At 39.1% G+C, this 20,000-nt stretch overlaps 1 protein-coding gene across 5 annotated transcripts in view; it reads left to right on the top strand.

Annotated features, from left to right (window-relative positions):
• Nucleotides 1-20,000, top strand: part of STK11IP (serine/threonine kinase 11 interacting protein) — a 131,304-nt gene that overhangs the window by 87,557 nt on the left and 23,747 nt on the right. For 3 of the 5 annotated variants that reach the window (XM_078782540.1, XM_068123547.2, XM_078782541.1), the window contains 2 exons: nt 722-1,321; nt 16,990-17,120. In XM_078782540.1, coding sequence (XP_078638666.1) covers nt 722-1,321; nt 16,990-17,120 — 731 coding nt within the window. The remainder of the gene's footprint in view (nt 1-721; nt 1,322-16,989; nt 17,121-20,000) is intronic. The other 2 variants (XM_078782542.1, XM_078782543.1) reach the window with 1 other exon arrangement.

Genomic DNA, 20,000 nt, shown 5'->3' with positions numbered 1-20,000 from the left:
TTTCGGCTGGAGCGATGCGGACTTCTCAAAACTGACTCCCTTACACGCTCAATGTTTTGTGCCGTTCTTACTGATTTGGGTGCGGTTTCTCTTTTGAAGTTAAACCGGTCCTCTCAACCCATAACTTGATGGCACAAACAGACGGCACATTTCCATGACGTTGAACATTGAAATGGAGTTTGAATTGACGTTGTGCAGCAGTTGCACGATCATTATTCTTGTAAAAAGCTTTGATAGCAAAGCGTGTTCTTCACCCGACCAGGTCCACATTGTCACTCACGTGTTCTGCCTGCAAAAAAGGAAACTAAATCAGTAAAAATAAAAATAATAAAAATGCATGTTATGTACTTCAATATCATGAATGAATTTATTTTGAAATACAATTTTTTTATTTCCTTCACACGAATTTCAAAAATGGCTTTCTGGCTCACCGTGTGTGTGTGTGTGTGTGTGTGTGTGTGTGTGTGTGTGTGTGTGTGTGTGTGTGTGTGTGTGTGTGTGTGTGTGTGTGTGTGTGTATGTATATATATATATATATATATATATATATATATATATATATATATATATATATATATATATATACACTTTTTTTTTAAATCAGTTTTTACACGTGTTTTATTGTTGCATTTAATTGTATTAAGATAATTATTGCCTTAACTCGGTATCGTTATTTTGCAGTTAAATTTTTTGATTATTTCTGTGTTTAATCTTGCTGCAGGAAACCTGTGCCCTTCTTGTGGCAGTCTGCAGGTGGTTGTGGTACTTTCTGATGACATTCAAAGCAGTACCCCCAAATCTGCTCACACTGCAAACGCATGCGCATTGCCTTCAAAAAGGAACTGTTCATCCAATCAAAATGAAGCGAGGAGCACAACCTTCAACCCCAACATTTATTGCACCGTTTACATGGACGATGTGGACTCTCATTCCGTGACCGATTATAGCCTCGAGTCTGTCACTCAAGGTTCCGATGACATCTGTAGCCTTCCGTTAGAAACGGAAGCACCTCGGAATAATCCCGCAGTTTACAACGCCACGGCAATCCAGGTAGTGCATGGAGAAACCAGCACGTCTGATGAATACCTGACCGCCAATGAAGAAACTTTGCAGCCATTGCTTTCAAGTCCAGGTCGAGAAAACCTCTCAAGCTTTGGAGTTACTCAACGACCACAATCTGTGGAATATGATGGGAAAGATGCAGAGCAAGACTGGACCAGCAACCTGGCTGGGAGTTACAGCTATGAACACCAGGGACTGGTGGAGGCGTGTGGAACATCACTTCAGGACGCTAACCTTGACAGCTTGATGCGCGGCATTGGTGAGTTCATCCGAAGAGCAGCTCAACAATCGTTTCCGTACTTGATATGCAAATGATGTCGTGTTGATTTGGAATCCAGTTTCTGTAGTTTGAGACGAAGTGTGAACTTGTCATAACAATTGGCATATTGGTGTTGAGCATCCTTCAATAGTGGCACAAATCACTGTGAAGGAATATGAACAGTACGTGTAATGCAAAATTTTGATTTTTTTTCCCAAAAACTAAGTTATTATTTCCTTTGAAGACTTGATAATTATACAGCATTGGAAATATTTCGGGAAATAAAAACAGCAGCTGAAACCGAGTAATTGTGTAGACATCGTGAACGCATTATTGGTACAATGGATGATCACAGAGAATGCAAAGCAAAGGTGATCATGTTGGGACAATTACGTACGTACTATACTCGTGTTTATTGTTTGATTTGTTTGCGTTACATGAGAGATTTTATTTTTGTATGCAGTCTTGGCTCTTAAAAGTAATGTAATGGAGGGAATGAAGGTGACATGCAGACAGTGGGACAACCGATGGATGTAACTACTAGCTTATTAAGTATATGAGGAATAAGGTTTTTGTACTCAAAATGCTACCTTGCGGACGGACCTCCAGGCTCTACCTGGAGAGGAGATGACGGAATGATGTTTAGGGCTACATGATGACTGTGTGAATGGAGGAAATCTGTAGGCCAAGATTGAAGGTGGTCTTGGATGTCAGAGGCAGAAATCTTGGCCAGCAGAGTGGTGTGCTACACTTTTAAATGTCTTGAACAAGCCGAGTGTTCATAAGGATATTTGGGATCTTTTCTACCCTTAATTCACCCCAGATCCACTTTTTTGAAATACCGACTTCTTTCCTGAAAGTCCTAGCAGTGTCCACGCGTTTTTTTTTCTACTTCCCCCCCCCCCCGCCCCCGCCACCGCCACCCTTCCCATGCCTCCTCTCCCTCCCACAGATCTCCCGATGTCCCTGCTCTCCATCTTATTTTCCTGCTCCCTTTATCATATGTTTTATGTGTCAGTTTGTCTTTTTTGTGATCAATTTTGGCTCTTACACGAGCTTCGACCTTGTATACAAAAATATATATATATATATATCTGCATGATAGATACGTCATAGATCCAGCAGATAAGGCTGCTAATAATTTTGTTGTGGTTTGTAAAAAGTTTTGTGTGGAGGTTTTATTAAGAGAGTTAAGCATCGCTACAGTTACTTTCACGATTACAATAAATAGCACATATGTTCCTTGTCATACGTCGCTCCAGGATATTATCTCTGAGCATAAGGAGGTTTTAATTAACAATTTCAGTATTAAATGTAAAGAGGTAAATTTTTGTATTCCTCGGCTTTCCGGGATCCCCAAACTTCATAAGAACCCATATAAGTATAGGTTTATAGCTGGTGCCAGGCAATGTACCACCAAACAGTTATCGGTTATAGTTAACTCAGGTTTACAACTTGTTAGGGAACAGTTCAGGAAATATTGTTTGGCAATTGAGAAGAATTCTGGTGTTAACGCTTTCTGGAGCATTAATTCTACTTTGGAGTTCTTAGATAGGATTTGATGCCTCAATATCAAGTCAGTTGAGGTATTTGATTTTTCGACTTTATATACGAATTTGGATTTAGTACTAGTAAGGGATTCACTCTTCAAAGTAATTGACAAGGTTTTAGCTCTTTTAATAAGTTTTTATGTGTCAGGTTTGATAGAGCATTCTTTTCTAAAAAGAAATACTCAAGTTTTCATTGTTTTGATAAGCAGAAGTTTAAGGATGCTGTTCATTTTATTTTATTTAATACTTTTGTGTCCTTTTGTGGGATAATGTTTCAACAGGTTAAGTGTATTCCCATGGGTGGGAATTGCAGCCCCCTACTAGCAGCCATTTCTCTTATTTTCTGTGAATTTTCATTTGTGCAAAAACTGATGAAGGAGGAAAAATTTGGACTCGCTAAACTTTTGTCTCATACGTGTCGTAACATAGATGATATTTGTGTGGTTAACTGTGGTTTGTAACTGTGGTCTCATACGTGTAGTTATTAACTATAACTTTTTTGATGATATTTGTATGGTTAACTATAACCTTTTTGATGATATTTGTGTGGTTAACGATAACTTTTTTGATATTTGTGTGGTTAACTATAACCTTTTTGATATTTGTGTGGTTAACTATAACTTTTTTGATGATATTTGTGTGGTTAACTATAACCTTTTTGATTATATTTGTGTGGTTAACTATAACTTTTTTGATATTTGTGTGGTTAACGATAACTTTTTTGATGATATTTGTGTGGTTAACTATAACCTTTTTGATATTTGTGTGGTTAACTATAACCTTTTTGATGATATTTGTGTGGTTAACTAACTTTTTTGATGATATTTGTGTGGTTAACTAACTTTTTTGATATTTGTGTGGTTAACTATAACTTTTTTGATATTTGTGTGGTTAACGATAACTTTTTTGATATTTGTGTGGTTAACTATAACATTTTTGATGATATTTGTGTGGTTAACTATAACCTTTTTGATGACATTTGTGTGGTCAACTAACTTTTTTGATGATATTTGTGTGGTTAACTAACTTTGATATTTGTGTGGTTAACTATAACTTTTTTGATATTTGTGTGGTTAACGATAACTTTTTTGATATTTGTGTGGTTAACTATAACATTTTTGATGATATTTGTGTGGTTAACTATAACCTTTTTGATGACATTTGTGTGGTCAACTAACTTTTTTGATGATATTTGTGTGGTTAACTACAACTTTTTTGATATTTGTGTGGTTAATGATAACTTTTTTGAGGATATTTGTGTGGTTAACTAGCTATTTTGAGGATATTTGTGTGGTTAACTAACTTTTTTGATGATATTTGTGTGTTTAACTATAACTTTTTTGATGATATTTGTGTGGTTAACTATAACTTTTTTGATGATATTTGTGTGGTTAACGATAACTTTTTTGATGATATTTGTGTGGTTAACTAACTTTTTTGATGATATTTGTGTGGTTAACTATAACTTTTTTGATGATATTTGTGTGGTTAACTATATATTTTTTGATCGGCTGCTTTACAAGATTTATCCAGATAGTCTGACTGCAAACAAGAGTGGTAATGATTGTACAGTTGCTGTAAATCTGGACGTGTTGGTTAGAGTTGGGCAGAATTGCTTTAGTACAAGTGTGTATCACAAAGTTGATGATTTTAGTTTCCCTGTAGTCTTGTACACCTTTCCCCAGGTAGCAATGTACCAATTAAAATGGGTTACAATGTCTTCTCATCTCAGTTACTTATATTTGCAAGAATTTGTTCAGTGAAGGATGATTTTGTGGAACGTGCTGAGAAGGTATTTTCCACCATGTTAAACAGGGGATATTTGGCTGATTGTTTGATCAGGTCTTGTGAGAATGTCTTTAGACTCCATCGTCACCTTTTGTTTAAGTTTGGTTGATTTTCACAAGTTCCTGTTGCATTGCATTTGATATAAATATTAAATAATGGAGGCTTTTTAGGTAAAAAATAATATGTATAAAATGTATTATAAATAAACAGAAAAAAATTCCCCAAAAAAATCCCCCAAAAAATTCCTGGATCCGGAATAATATCCTGAGCTTCACGAAAAACTAATCAATTCTTCCTTATCCCAAGGGCAATCATCTCACCAACTTTCATCCAAATCCGTTCAGAACTTTTCCAGATATCTTGTTCACAAACACACGAACACACATACACACACGGACGGACACGATCGAATGCATTACTCCCTGGCGGGTGTAATTAGGATATTGCATTTCTGTGTTGACCAACTGTCTGGACACAACTTTGAGTTTGTGGATCAATTGATGTTGTCATATACTGATGTTGACCTGTAGTCAGGGTTGTGGACCCGCTGTTTGGAGGTTCTGGGCTGAAAGGATCGAAATCTCGATGAAAAACTGTGTTCAGCTGATGATCCGGGCAGTTGGAAAATCCAACTGCCCAGATCATTTCATTTGCTTATAGGTTAAGGTTATAACTTGAAATATAAAATAGCTTTTACAAGTAAATAATATATCTATGTATGTGTGTTTGTATCGGTGCGCTTATGTGTGCGTGTGTGCATGTGTGTGTGTGTGCATGTGTGTGTGTGTGTGTGTGTGTATGTGTATGTATGTATTGTTAATGTCCGGCTTCCTTCTTGTAACTGCAGTGCAGTAACTTGTCTTTATTTTGTTTAGACATTTCCAGAGAGATGACCCTAACGCCATGTTTAAGATTCAGCCTCCATCCTTTGATCAGAGAGAATCAGCAGCATATGCCTATTTAATCGACTCGGCCGGAATCTATGGTGATGTTCAGAGAATATCCTGTTTGTGAATTTGAAAGACTTTATCAGTTGCAATTATTAATTTGTGACCTTCAAAAAAATTGGGAGTAGACTAGCTGTTCTATTTCAGGGTATTCAGATTTGCACATCTGTTTTGTATAGGAGTGTTGTTCACTTTCTTCCAAGCAAATGCTACCTGTGACCTAATATGAAGGACAAGATTGTCTATCAATTAAGAGAGTTTCGGCTTTATACCTCAACCTTCTTATGCATCTGCCGACGAAGTCGCGTCCGTCCGGCTGTGATACGTTTTCGTTACCACGATAACCTGATAATGGCTAAAGGGATCTTGGTCAAACTTGGTACAGGTATGTATAATTAGGGTAAAGATGAACCGATTAGATTTTGGGGTCAAGAGGTCAAATCTGTAATAGGTCTATAACTTGAGAACGGCTGAAGTGATCTAATTCAAACTTGGTACAGGTATGTATAATGATGTAAAGATTAATTGATTCGATGTTGAGGTCAAAGGTCAAAGTCTGTAATCGGTCTATAACTTGAGAACGGCTGAAGTGATCCAATTCAACTTTGGTACAGGTATGTATAATGATGTAAAGATTAACTCATTCGATTTTGGGTTCAAGAGGTCAAAGGTTAAAGGTCAAAGTCTGTAATCGGTCTATAACTTGAGAATGGCTAAAGGGTTCTAATTCAAACTTGGTACAGATATAGCAGCGGTGGTACAGATATAGCAGTGGAACGTAGAGCAGCAACGAAGGCTGGAAAGGGTGGAAATGCGAATGGTTCGATGGATGTGCGGAGTATCGTTGAGAGAGAGAGGAAGACAAATGATGAATTGTGAAAGATGATGGGAATAGAGCCTGTGATTGATGCTGTGAAGAGGAACAGGTTGAGATGGTTTGGTCATTTGTTGAGGAAGGATGAAAGTGACTGGTTGAGAAGAGTGATGGAAATTAATGTAGAAGGAAGTAGAGGACGGGGAAGACCGAGAAAGACTTGGCTAAAGATGGTGGAAGAAGAAATGCGGGCGAGGGGGTTAACAAGGGGAGATGCAGAAAATAGGGCAAAATGGAGAAGATTGTCATGGGGACCGCAAGGCTAACCCCCGCTCTAGCAGGGAAAATGGCCTTAAAATGCATGTTGTTGTGTGTTGTTGTTGTACAGATATGTATAATGATGTGAAGATTAATTGATTCGATTTGGGGGGTCCTGAGGTCAAAGGCCAAAGGTTAGAGGTCATGTCAGGTAAAAATGTGAGAACTTGTGAACAGATGAAGGGATTTAAATTAAAACCTGGTTCAGGTATGTATAATGATGTAAACCTGAACGGATTAAATTTTGGGGTCAATGCGTCAAAGGTCAGAGGTCATGTCAGATAAAAATGTGCTAACTTGGACACAGCTGAATGGATTTAAATCAAACTTGATGAAAGTGTTATAATGATGTAATAATGTGGGCAGATGCATATCAGTCGACGTCGTGACGTCGAAGAGTGCCGGTCTTGTTATTATTACTATTCGGGTATCAAGCTTTACAGGCCTAATTATTTATTTATTATTATTATTATTATTATTATTATTATAATAGGTCTATAACTATTATAATAGTAGTTATAGACCTATTAATAGGTCTATAACTACTATATAATAGGTCTATAACCTTTACAGGCCTAATTATTTTTATTTATTTATTATTATTATTATTATTATTATCTGTGTCTCACTGTGGTTAATTATTATTATCTATGGTTTTGTAATCGTGTCTGTCTGTCTGTCTGTCTTCCTTCGGGTCGTAATTTTTTTTTTTTAACCATTTCAGTTTTGTCACAGGTTTTCACCAAAGCTTTATTATGATAATACGGAGAAGGCAAATTAATACAACAACAACAGGCATTTTAAGGCCATTTTCCCTGCTAGAGCGGGGGTTAGCCTTGCGGTCCCCATGACAATCTTCTCCATTTTGCCCTATTTTCTGCATCTCCCCTTGTTAACCCCCTCGCCCGCATTTCTTCTTCCACCATCTTTAGCCAAGTCTTTCTCGGTCTTCCCCGTCCTCTACTTCCTTCTACATTAATTTCCATCACTCTTCTCAACCAGTCACTTTCATCCTTCCTCAACAAATGACCAAACCATCTCAAACTGTTTCTCTTCACAGCATCAATCACAGGCTCTATTCCCATCATCTTTTGCAATTCATCATTTGTCTTCCTCTCTCTCAACGATACTCCGCACATCCACCGAACCATTCGCATTTCCACCCTTTCCAGCCTTCGTTGCTGCTCTACATTCATGACCCATGTCTCGCTCCCATAAATCATAACACTTCTCACATATGCAGCACACACCTTTCCCTTCAGCTTCAACGACGCTCCCCTCCTCGTCAGCATGCCACTCAGTTCCCGAAACTTCTTCCATGCACATCTCACTCAAGCAACCGTTGCCGAGTCTGATCCACCCTCTCCATTCAGCATGGTTGTGAGGCAAATTAATAATTTTGTCAAAAGGTCAAAAGGTTAAAGGTCAGCATCACTTAAAATCATCAACTTTTATCCAATTGACCTGAAATTTAAATTTACCATTTGAGTTTTGAAAACATCAAATTCTTAAACTTTATTATGAGAATATGGAGAAGGCAAATTAAGAATTTGGTCAAAAGGTCAAAGGTCAGCGTCACATAAAATCGTCAACTTTCATCTGATTGGCCTGAACTTTTAACAGTTTGCAATATTGGGTCACAGAATTGGTTCACCAATCAAAAGCTAGAAACTGATTATATTTTTTAGATCAAAAGCTCAATGGCTTAGCGGTTAGGGTGCCGGCTTGGGATCGTAGGATCCTGGGTTCGAATCCCGGTCGATCGCTGAATTAACGCCAGGGGAGTTGACTCAGCCTGTCATCCTTCCGAGGTCGGCAAATTGAGTACCAGCTTGCTGGGATGAATGATCACGGTGTGTACCCCGATTTAGAATAGGTACACCGTATCCCTGCGCATCGTAAGAGGCGACTAAGGGTTGGCGCCAGGAAGGGCATCCGGCCATTAAAACATTGCCTCAAACAGGGAACCATGATTGTCATGGGGCCCGCAAGGCTAACCCCCGCTCTAGCGGGGAAAAATGGCCTTAAAACGATCATTCATTCATTCATTCATTCATCAAAAGCTCAATCGTCAATGCTGCATAAAATCATAAATTTTCACTTTGTATTTTTATGCCTCTGCTGACAAAGTCGCCGGAGGCATTATGTTTTCGGGTTGTCTGTCTGTCCGCCCGTCCGTCCGTACGGGCTAAACCTCGTTTTTTTCAGCAACCATATGTCCGATTGAGACGAAACTTTCAGGGTAGGAGTGACACCCATGCAGAATGCTTTTTATGATAATTGTGACATCATCGGTCACGTGGTATGTCAGTCATCTTGGATTAAAAGCAAATAATTTAAAAAAAAATTCTCGGAAACATTTGAAACTTGGCACATTGTCAAGTACTCCCAATGGGGAACAAAAGCATGATAATGATGACAACATAGGTGAAGTGGTATACCAGCCAAAAATGTTTTAATCGAATTCCTTATCCTAAAAATCTGAAATTGCATGCACATGATCGATGACCCATTTGTATTGAAATATTAAATTTATGACATCATAGGTCACATGGTTTGGTAGCCATATTGGATTGAAGGAAAATATTAAATAATTATATGTCTGAAACAGCTCACCCTATGGATGTGAAATTTTACAAATATCATCTAACAGCACTGTTGCATATATTTTGGAAATTATGATGTCATAGGTCACTTGGTTTGGCAGCCATCTTGGATAGAAAAACGAACCTTATCCGAACCTTATCTTATTTTAGCTCTTTCACGAGCCTCGATTATGTATACAAAAAAAAGAAAAAACAACCTTATCCTATCAACACGAAACTTCACAAGTGTGATCCACTACCCATACATATGCAGAGTGATGGCATCTACCCGTTGTGGGACTATGCGAAGGCATATTGGCGACATAGTCACATTGTTCTAGTTTAAACTGTTTTCGTTATTTTGAGCATCGGAAGAAGAAGAAGAAGAAGACGTCAGAATACAAACGGACGTGGATAGGCTTTGCATTTTCAGATGCTTTCTAGTTATTATTATGTCTATCAGTGGCAGTTTCCTCTTCAAAGCTCCTACTAACGCACAACTCCAACTGAAATATAGATTATTGCCAGTTTTTTTTGTATGCAGTGTTCTGGGGTATAAACGTTCATTTCTACCCTCATCATGTGGTATTTCAGTTACTGAATTCCCATTATGAGGCACACTATAACTGCCTGTACTCTTGGTGGCTTTCTCCTGGTGTGGCGGCTCCTGTGCGATTTCTTCACAAAGAAGCACACAGTGTAATCCATCAATGGGTGATTGTATTCCGGTACAATTCGGTTTCATACAACAAAGGGGGCCATTCCCATGACTTGTGCTTTATACCCTTTTACATCGCTGTTTTCCTAATTATTTATTTATCTGTGTCTCTTCACCACTATTTCACTACTGGGTACAACGGTAGCCGAGTGAGGATATAGGACCGGTTTCCAGGTGTTTATGGGTTCAAATCCAGCTGAAGGTGCCAGCCGTAAGGATTTTGACTTTCAGCTTCTGGAAGTCTACTCAGGGGAATGATGGTTGCCAGTAAAGTCATGCTGGCTCAATGTTTTTCAAGGTCGAGGTCATGTGATTACCCACACCTGCTTTATAGATTACTGTACATCATGCACACATTCTGTTTAATCGTTAACATGTGAATTGATTGTAACCTGAGTTGCATGTGTGTTCCCTTGCAAGGAACTGTGACATAGGAGGAAGCCACTTGGCCCATAAAAGCCTGTGCTAATATTACCAACCTATGGTTATTTGCTCGTGCTCTATTTAAATGGTGAACATTAGGCTATGAGCCAAGGGGGTTGGTCGGTACCATACAGATGGAGTAAGGCTCATTGTGATTTTTAGCAAGATATATGTCCCTAGATATGAAAAAAAAGTGATAGCAGTGTATAACTCTCGGCCATCTCTGTGTTATCACCCGAAATATTATTATACGCCTGCTTCGCTTCGCCAAAAATGTGATATTTGCTAAAATTGGAATAAATATGTTTTTAAGGACCACAGAGTGCCAATAATTTGCATACTGGATGCCAACTAATATAGTAATAGAAATATAGAACATTTGTGGGGGTTATTTATCAAAATATTGATATAATGACAAAAAATATGTTAAATTTAGTGAAAAAGTGGTCGAAATCGCTTCGAGTTCAGAATTCACATTGTACATTTTTGTCAATATTTCAAAAATGAAAACTCCCAGAGTAACATTTGACCCCTCAAAATCTTCGCAAGGAACCACTGCATTGGAATATATCATTACTTTGTAATATGGTGGTTGTTTGGGGCACATATTTTGGCAAAGTTCAAAATATGTTCAACCATACCCCCTAATTTTGATATTTTGGAACGAAACATAGCTTTTGAACATTTTAGGTTTATTCGTCTACTACTTTTGGTATCTCAGTGTAATTTTTGGTATTAGCTAGTATCCTAAAGTAGGTTTGTAACATCAGCTACATTATATTTCACAATGCATGCAAACTTGCTCCACACTCTAGGTTTATCATGATCTCTCGAACAAATACGATCTCGATCTCGATCTCGGCACTCTGTGGTCCTTAAAAACATATTTATTCCAATTTTAGCAAATATCACATTTTTTGGCGAAGCGAAGCGGGCGTATAATAATATTTCGGGTGATAACGCAGAGATGGCCGAGAGTTATACACTGCTATCACTTTTTTTTCATATCTAGGGACATATATCTTGCTAAAAATCACAATGAGCCTTACTCCATCTGTATGGTACCGACCGGTCAATTTGGGGGGTCTGGCTCATAGCCTACATCAAGCAAGGAAGCAGCACATACCATTTTTAAGTCTTTGGTATGATTCGGCCGGGGTTCAAACCACCGACCTCAGACACAGAGCGGACACTCTAACCCTGAAACCATGAAGCCTGGCTAAGGCTGTTCTTCTGATTATGGTTGAATGGAATAAAATAAAATAAATGATAATCTGTGTTGTGCAAGTTTCATGTGCACTTTACAAATACATTTGTACTGGGAATGCACAGGCACACATTTTCAATTTTTTTTACTGGCATATGATGATAACACTGTATTCCTAATTCGATAACAATTACAAGGATTCACAGAGAAAGAAAATAATTCTGTTTGCATTCCAACCTTTTCTTTTTCAAAACTTGGTGATGCGAGGAGCTCTGTTTACAGAAACATTCTCTTAAGTTGAGTTGCATTTCTGGTTTGATCGAAAGGGGCGAGGATGAAACGATCATAAAGATCAGATCATTGCTAAAGCAAAGTTGATTTTTTTTTATTGTCGCATGATAGCATAAAACCTTTCTTCAACATATTATTCACAACTGAGATATAATTTTTGCATGATTTTAAAAATTGGTAATTTGATTTGCTATTTCTTCCAATTTCAATCAAGTTTTAATGTTTTACTCTATGAATAATATGCTGGGATATTAGTATTCTGGGACAGGCCTATAGCTATGTGTACTTGCATTGAGTTCAAATCTCGACCCAGATATAAACTGTCACCAAGTTGTTCAACAGGCAGGATGATACATAAATGTTTGTGCCGATACATTGATGTGCGTGCCGATACATTGATGTGCGTGCCGATACATCGATGTGCGTGCCGATACATCGATGTGCGCGCCGATACATCGATGTGCGTGCCGATACATCGATGTGCGTGCCGATACATCAATGTTTGTGCCGATACATCGATGTTTGTGCCGATACATCGATGTACGTGCCGATACATCGATGTGCGTGCCGATACATCGATGTGCGTGCCGATACATCGATGTGCGTGCCGATACATCGATGTGCGCGCCGATACATCGATGTGCGTGCCGATACATCGATGTGCGTGCCGATACATCGATGTGCGTGCCGATACATCGATGTGCGTGCCGATACATCGATGTGCGTGCCGATACACCAAAGTATGTGCCGATACATCAATGTGTGTGCCAATACATCAATGTGTGTGCCGATACATCAATGTGTGTGCCGATACATCAATGTGCGTGCCGATACATCAATGTGCGTGCCGATACATCAATGTGCGTGCCGATACATCAATGTGCGTGCCGATACATCAATGTGTGTGCCGATACATCTATGTGTGTGCCGATACATCTATGTGTGTGCCGATACATCAATGTGTGTGCCGATACATCAATGTGCGTGCCGATACATCAATGTGCGTGCCGATACATCAATGTGCGTGCCGATACATCAATGTGCATGCCGATGCATCAATGTGTGTGCCGATACATCAATGTGTGCGCTGTCCCTCAGATATACTTTAACAATCTACAAAGATTACGATACAATGAGAATGAAGATTATGATCATTATTAAAAGGATCCATCCACAATTATTTTTTCTGAGAATTGATCACAGCAGGAAATGTAAGATTGTGAAGCCATTCTGGTTGTACTTCTAAAGTTGTTGGAAGGCTAACATATTGTTATGTTTGTGGGGGTAGATGATGAATCTCAGAGGAAAGTTAGGAATTTGTAAGTTTTAGTATGGACTGTGTAATGCGAAGAAGAAGCCCACCTAGATGTAACTAAGTAGGGAATTTGTATAGAATAAGATCGTATTTGTGTTTCCATACGAGGGGTGGAGGTAGGGCTTAAGGATAACCCCCAGTGTGTAATTGCCCTGTGATTTTTTTCCCCTTTGTTGTTATTGCATCAAAAATGGCCGCCATTACAACAACCCTAATTGCTGACAGTATGATCGGACATGCCGATCGGCAAAGGAACCCTGCCCAGCCGAACATTCCCAAAGAACGACTAGACTCTGACCCCCGTCGACTCGTAACGAGGAGGCCACACCCCGGCCTTCGCCACTGGTTAAGAAGCCATGGAGTGATTGAGTAGCACTCAGTGATTGGACAGAGTGTGACGTCATCGTCGAACATTCGAGTGCTGGAGGAAAAAAGACGCGTTCTGGCCATCTTAGTCTCCCTTGTCCTGAGTTTAGTTGCGGGTGGCTGCATCTCTCTATCTTCCGCTCGTTTTGTCTTGGTCGCGTTGGCACCGGCTGTGGTTGTGCTGCGTCCTTTCGTGAAGCCTTGGATAGAAATGGAGGAAAAAGGCGTCCTGTCTATCTTTGTCTCGGTGCCTTGATGGAAGGCGGGTGTACGTGGGTCGTGCTGGTGCGTTTTTGATCGCGTGTGTGCCTGTGAGGAGGAGGAATATGGTTTGCAGAGCTCTTGGTGCGTCGGTCAGAGGGAGACAAAAGCGAAAGGGGGCCGGCCACCCAAAATCACCTCATGTTCGTGGTGAATCGAAGAGGAGCTTCACGCCATCTGGCGATTTTCCAGCGTGCGACTGCGGGCCACTTTGGGCTGCCAACTTCGTTCCACTGCCTTGCTTGAACAACAACACTAAGTGCCAGCACTACAAACACCGTTTTATTTTCATTTTATTTTATTATCTCTGCCACCAAAGGCGGGTGGAGGTTATGGTTTCACCCCTGTCTGTTTATCTGTCCGTTTGTCTGTAAACAAAATATCAATAAGTTGTGGACTGATTTGGACGAAATGTGGCAGAGATGTAGCGCATGTGATAAGGACGAAATGATTAGATTTTGGTGACGATCCGGATTCGGATCCGGCTACTAGAATTTTTAAAAGTGATTCTTCACCATTGGGAGATATATGGCCAAAAACGATGCATAGCAGGATATCTCAAAAAGTTGTGAATGGATTTGAACGAAACTTGGTGGACTGGTTGGATGTCTGACAAGGACAAATAGGTTCGATTTTGGTGAAGATCTGAATATGGATTCGGATATGAGAATTGTTTAATTTTTCTAAGTGATTCTTCACCATTGGGGGATAGGGCCAAAAACGATACATAGGATATCTCAAAAAGTTATTGATGGATTTGGAGAAAACTTGTTGGACAGGTTGTGTGTGTGACAAGGAAGAATCGATTCAATTTTGGTGAAGATCCATATCCGGATCGAGCGAGTAGAATTTTTTTAAAGTGATTCTTCGCCATTGAGTGATATGGCCAACCAGATGGAGGGCATGCTCTAAACTGAGTGCCGTTCTACTTTCTCCCTGTCTGTAATTGAGTACGTGTGGAGTGTCCCTTACCTTAGCCTATTACTATTAGTTTTTACCTCAACATTTTAATTGTCTTTGCATTTAATTTCATTAAATTTATTATTTGTTGAATTTTACTTTTCTTGCCCTGGTTTGTTTCTTTGTTTTGTGGATTCGGAATAACCCCGTGTGTTCCCGATCAGATAAGACTTCGAACCTTCCCGCGCGCGCAAAAAGATAATCCCCCCAAGTTTGAAATGCGCCTCAGAGTTAATGCTCGTTTCGGTCATTCATCCTCTTGGGGTCTTAACCCCGGGGACACGACAATATCAACCAAGTGTAAAACCTGCGTTATACAGGTTCTCACAGTCATTGAAACTCCTGGAGAATTGGAAAAGCATTTCCAGTGCTGAAAATTCCTGGAAAACTTGTCCAAATCCTTTCAACTCCTGGAAAATCGAGAAGATTCCGCAAGTATAAATAATCTGCTGCGCCTGCTGGGGCTTTACAAAATTTAGACTTTACGCATATAATTGTAAATCAGCGGCACTGCAGTGGTGCAGGTGGTAACTGAGACATGCAGTACGTACAGTACTTTACTGTACCTATCTCCACGTCAACACTGTGCATTCAGTGGAATTGTAATTAATCAATTATTTTGTGTTGGTTGTTTTTGCCATGGTTGCCAAGAGGAAAACTGTTGCTAGTGGGGAACTAAGTGCAAAAACCATTGAGGAAAGTGATGTCTTTTACTCAAAAAATGGAGGATTTGGATAAGCTTGGTCGAGGCGAGAGAGAGTGTGCGGCCTCACTACATGAGCAGACATTATGGTGTTAATGAGTCCAGTGTAATATCTGCCAAGTACGGAAATGTGCAGAAAACATAAGGGATAGTGAATGCTCTGGATTTGCACCGTGAGTGAGGGTGATTCTGGTAAAATCGTTCCAGTGCATGGTGCTTGAGTTTATAGGTGAGTGGAAACATACTCCTGCCCCCATCCCCCTCCCCGCATAAAATAAGAGTTTATTGTAGTTCAAAAATCGACCTCGTATGTAGGGAGCATAATTTGTTGACTTCCAATATTTTTATGGTAATTTTTATGGATATTTATTAATTGCAGTTTATTCCATGTGAGAAATCCATGTGACAGAAGCTGTTGATTAACACTGCAAAAAGTACAACTTGGAATGGTTCTTTGGTATGACATGCCGAGGTAGTATATTTTGGTTAGTATATAAAACAAATGAAGTTTTATTATTTTCCTTGTAGTTTATTACCCTCACAAAAGAAGAGAGTATTGCATTTGGGTTTGTTTGTCTGTCTGCACAGTGTGTGCTGACGTAGTCCACAAATGCCACCTCGTGGTCACCATTAGTACATGTTCTCTTTGTTCAAACAGTATGTCTATAAAGTATGCACAAATATAATGTGAGTACGTCTATAAAGTATGTACAATTGTAATGTGAGTACGTCTATAAAATATGTTCAATTATAATGTGAGTACGTCTATAAAATATGTTCTATTATAATGTGAGTACGTCTATAAAGTATGTACAATTATAATGTGAGTACGTCTATAAAGTATGTACAATTGTAATGTGAGTACGTCCATAAAATATGTTCAATTATAATGTGAGTACGTCGATAAAGTATGTTCAAATATAATGTGAGTACGTCTATAAAGTATGTACAATTATAATGCGAGTATGTCTATAAAGTATGTTCAATTATAATGTGAGTACGTCTATAAAGTATGTACAATTATAATGTGAGTACGTCTATAAAGTATGCACAATTAGAATGTGAGTATGTCTATTAGTATGTACAATTAAAATGTGAGTACTTTTATGAAGAAGAACGGTGCAATTAGAATGCAAGTACATCCATAAAATACATACTATAAAAGCACACAAAATATGTCTTTGTGAGGGTATGCGCCCGACCGAGTGCCATTCTTGTTCCACTTGTTCCATAAAACATTTGTATTAAAAGTCGTGGAAAATAACCTTTTTCTTCCATTGCATGTGAAACCACGCAATATAGTGTAAGTGTACCACAAAGTTATTTGTTTGCTTTCTTTACAAAGAATGTTTAATGTTACATTGATACTTTTGATTGTGAAATGACTAACAACTTCTTCTTTTTTCGAAATATGTTTTGCAGATTTAGACCTAAAACCAAAAGACTTTGCATCAGTGGATCACCGATTGAAATTGTACTTGGAGTTGAATGTGTTTGAAAGTAACAGTGAAAGGTTTCGCTGCTTCTTGTTGGTAAGAAGTCACCTGCTGTTTGTAAGTTGTACTATTTTGTTTTAAAATTACATTTTGAAGAAAAGCATCAATGGGAAAAAGTGTGTGTGTGTGTGTGTGTGTGTGTGTGTGTGTGTGTGTGTGTGTGTGTGTGTGTGTGTGTGTGTGTGTGTGCGTGCGTGCGTGCGTGCGTGCGTGCGGGTGCGTGCGTGCGTGTGTGTGCAGTCACGTGAAAAAGTAAGCACACCCCATGTAAACTTTTGACTTTTTCAACATATTTCGACATACAGCTATTTGATCTTCATTTCAACAATATTGACAAATAAAGGTGATATAATATAACAAATATCATGAAACATTTACATTTTGTAGTCCATTGTATAATTTAAATAAACACAAATGCAAATTTCGCATGTGGAAAAAGTAAGTACACCCCTACATTTATCACTACTTCAAATACCTAAAATTATGATCAGGTGCACCAGCTCAGGTGCAAATGATTAGAACATCGTTAGAGAGGATCTTGGAGAAACCTGTCTTATTTAAACCTCAGACATTTAGTTTGGTTTGCTCTTTGTTGTTGAAGTGTGGGGCGTCACCATGCCTAGATCAAAAGAGCTCTCTGAGGCCTTCAATAAGAAGGTTATGGATGCCTACGAGTCTGGGAAGGGATTTAAAAAGATCTCCAAACAATTTAAAATCAATCATTCGACTGTCCGGAAGATCATCCACAAGTGGAGAAGATTCCAAACAACTGCCAACTTGTACAGGCCAGGCCACCCCAGCAAGTTCAGCCCGAGAGCAGACCGCAAGATGCTGAAAGAAGTCTCGAAGAACCCCAGAATGTCATCACGGGACCTACAGGTAGCTCTTGCCACTGTTGATGTCAAAGTGCACGAGTCTACCATTAGAAAGAGGCTACACAAATTTGATCTACATGGGAGGTGTGCCAGGAGGAAACCTTTGCTGTCCAGAAAGAACATAAGGGCAAGACTAAAGTTTGCCAAAGACCAGCACTTCTGGAACAATGTACTCTGGACAGATGATTCAAAGGTAGAGCTATTTGGCCACCGTAACAGAAGACATGTTTGGCGAAAACCAAAGACAGCATTTGACCACAAGAACCTGATACCAACTGTAAAGCATGGTGGTGGAAATATTATGGTTTGGGGCAGCTTTGCTGCATCAGGGCCTGGGCAGCTCACCATCATATAATCCACTATGAATTCTTCATTGTACCAGAGGGTGCTTGAGGATAATGTGAGGCCATCTGTCGCAAAGTTGAAGCTCAACCGAAGGTGGACCTTGCAACATGACAATTACCCTAAACATACCAGTAAATCCACCAAGGAATGGCTGAAAAGAAAGAAATGGAGGGTTCTGGAATGGCCAAGTCAAAGCCCGAATTTAAATCCCATCGAGATGTTGTGGGGGGATTTGAAACGAGCTGTGCATGCAAGAAACCCCTCAAACATCGCACAGCTGAAAGAATTCTGCATGGAGGAGTGGGCAAAAATTTCTCCCAGTCGATGTCAGAGACTGGTAGACAGTTATAAGAAACGCCTACTTGAGGTTGTTTCTGCCAAAGGGGGCAATACCACCTATTGGAGCCAAGGGTGTACTTACTTTTTCCACAGGCGAAATTTGCATTTATGTTTATTTAAATTATACAATGGACTACAAAATGTAAATGTTTCATGATATTTGTTATATTATATCACCTTTATATATCAATATTGTTGAAATGAAGATCAAATAGCTGTATGTTGAAATATGTTGAAAAAGTCAAAACTTTACATGGGGTGTACTTACTTTTTCACGCGAGTGTATATATATATACACAAAGAATTAAGTTAAGCACCCCTACACAACGAATTAAGGTAAGCACCCCCTAATATATATTCTTTGTGTATATGTATACATTGGCATATATTCTAAGGTATGTGAGATCAAATAATGATTGGTATGACATTAGCAATTATCCATTGATGAAATTGAGTGATCAAAGTGAAAAAAAGTGATTGGTTGAGTCAGTGATCCGATCACGTGGGTCCTACACACGTTATTGACGCAAAGATCGCTAGAGGTCTTCTCAGAACAATGACTGTACGTTAGAAAACATAAACGTCATCCACACTGTCCGTGATGGACCTATAGCTCCATACTTAAATTGAGGTGAAAATATGCCTAAAATTCCCAAAAAATTTCACCTTAAATTATTCAGAATAAAATATTGAAAACGGCATGATTGTTATGTTTTTATGTGACCATAATATCACTTCTCCAGAAAATATAGCAATATCATGGGTATATTACACTGTTTTGACGACAACAAACTTGTAATGTGCGAGGTTGTAAAAAAACGGGGGGGGGGGGGGGTGCTTAACTTAATTCTTTGTGTATATATATATATATATATATATATATATATATATATATATATATATATATATATACTGAAACGCAAAAGAAACTTACCACCTTTGAAACCTTTAAATATCAACAATAACACTGCGTGTAGTAAATGTGTGAACTTATTTGTGGACAATAGTGTCCTCACTGTCAGACAAAACGGTCACGGATGGTCACTTGAACCTTCAATGGTCACTTCATAGCACAGCTGTTGAACAGCCGTTTTGACTGTCAGTGATTAGCCAAGGGGTACGGTATAATTTTAATGAGCTGCACGTGATGTCTTGATATTGGCTTTAAAAAGGCCAGTGCAAAATGGGCATTTCAATCAACATGCCACGATTGTCAAGGGATCAACGGCAGCGTGCCCTGGGCATGCTGCAAGGCGGACTGAGCTACCGTGAGGTGCCACGTCGCCTTGGCTGTTCACACCAGACGATATCGGCCCTGGTGGACAGAGACACCCTCCACAACTCTGCAGATGACAGACCTCGATCAGGCAGGCCAAGA

Source organism: Myxine glutinosa, chromosome 7 (assembly GCF_964187855.1).
Source record: "Myxine glutinosa chromosome 7, kmMyxGlut1.1, whole genome shotgun sequence".
Taxonomy (NCBI): domain Eukaryota; kingdom Metazoa; phylum Chordata; class Myxini; order Myxiniformes; family Myxinidae; genus Myxine; species Myxine glutinosa.
The sequence above is the reverse complement of the archived record's forward strand: the minus strand, read 5'-3'. Positions and strand labels throughout refer to the sequence as shown.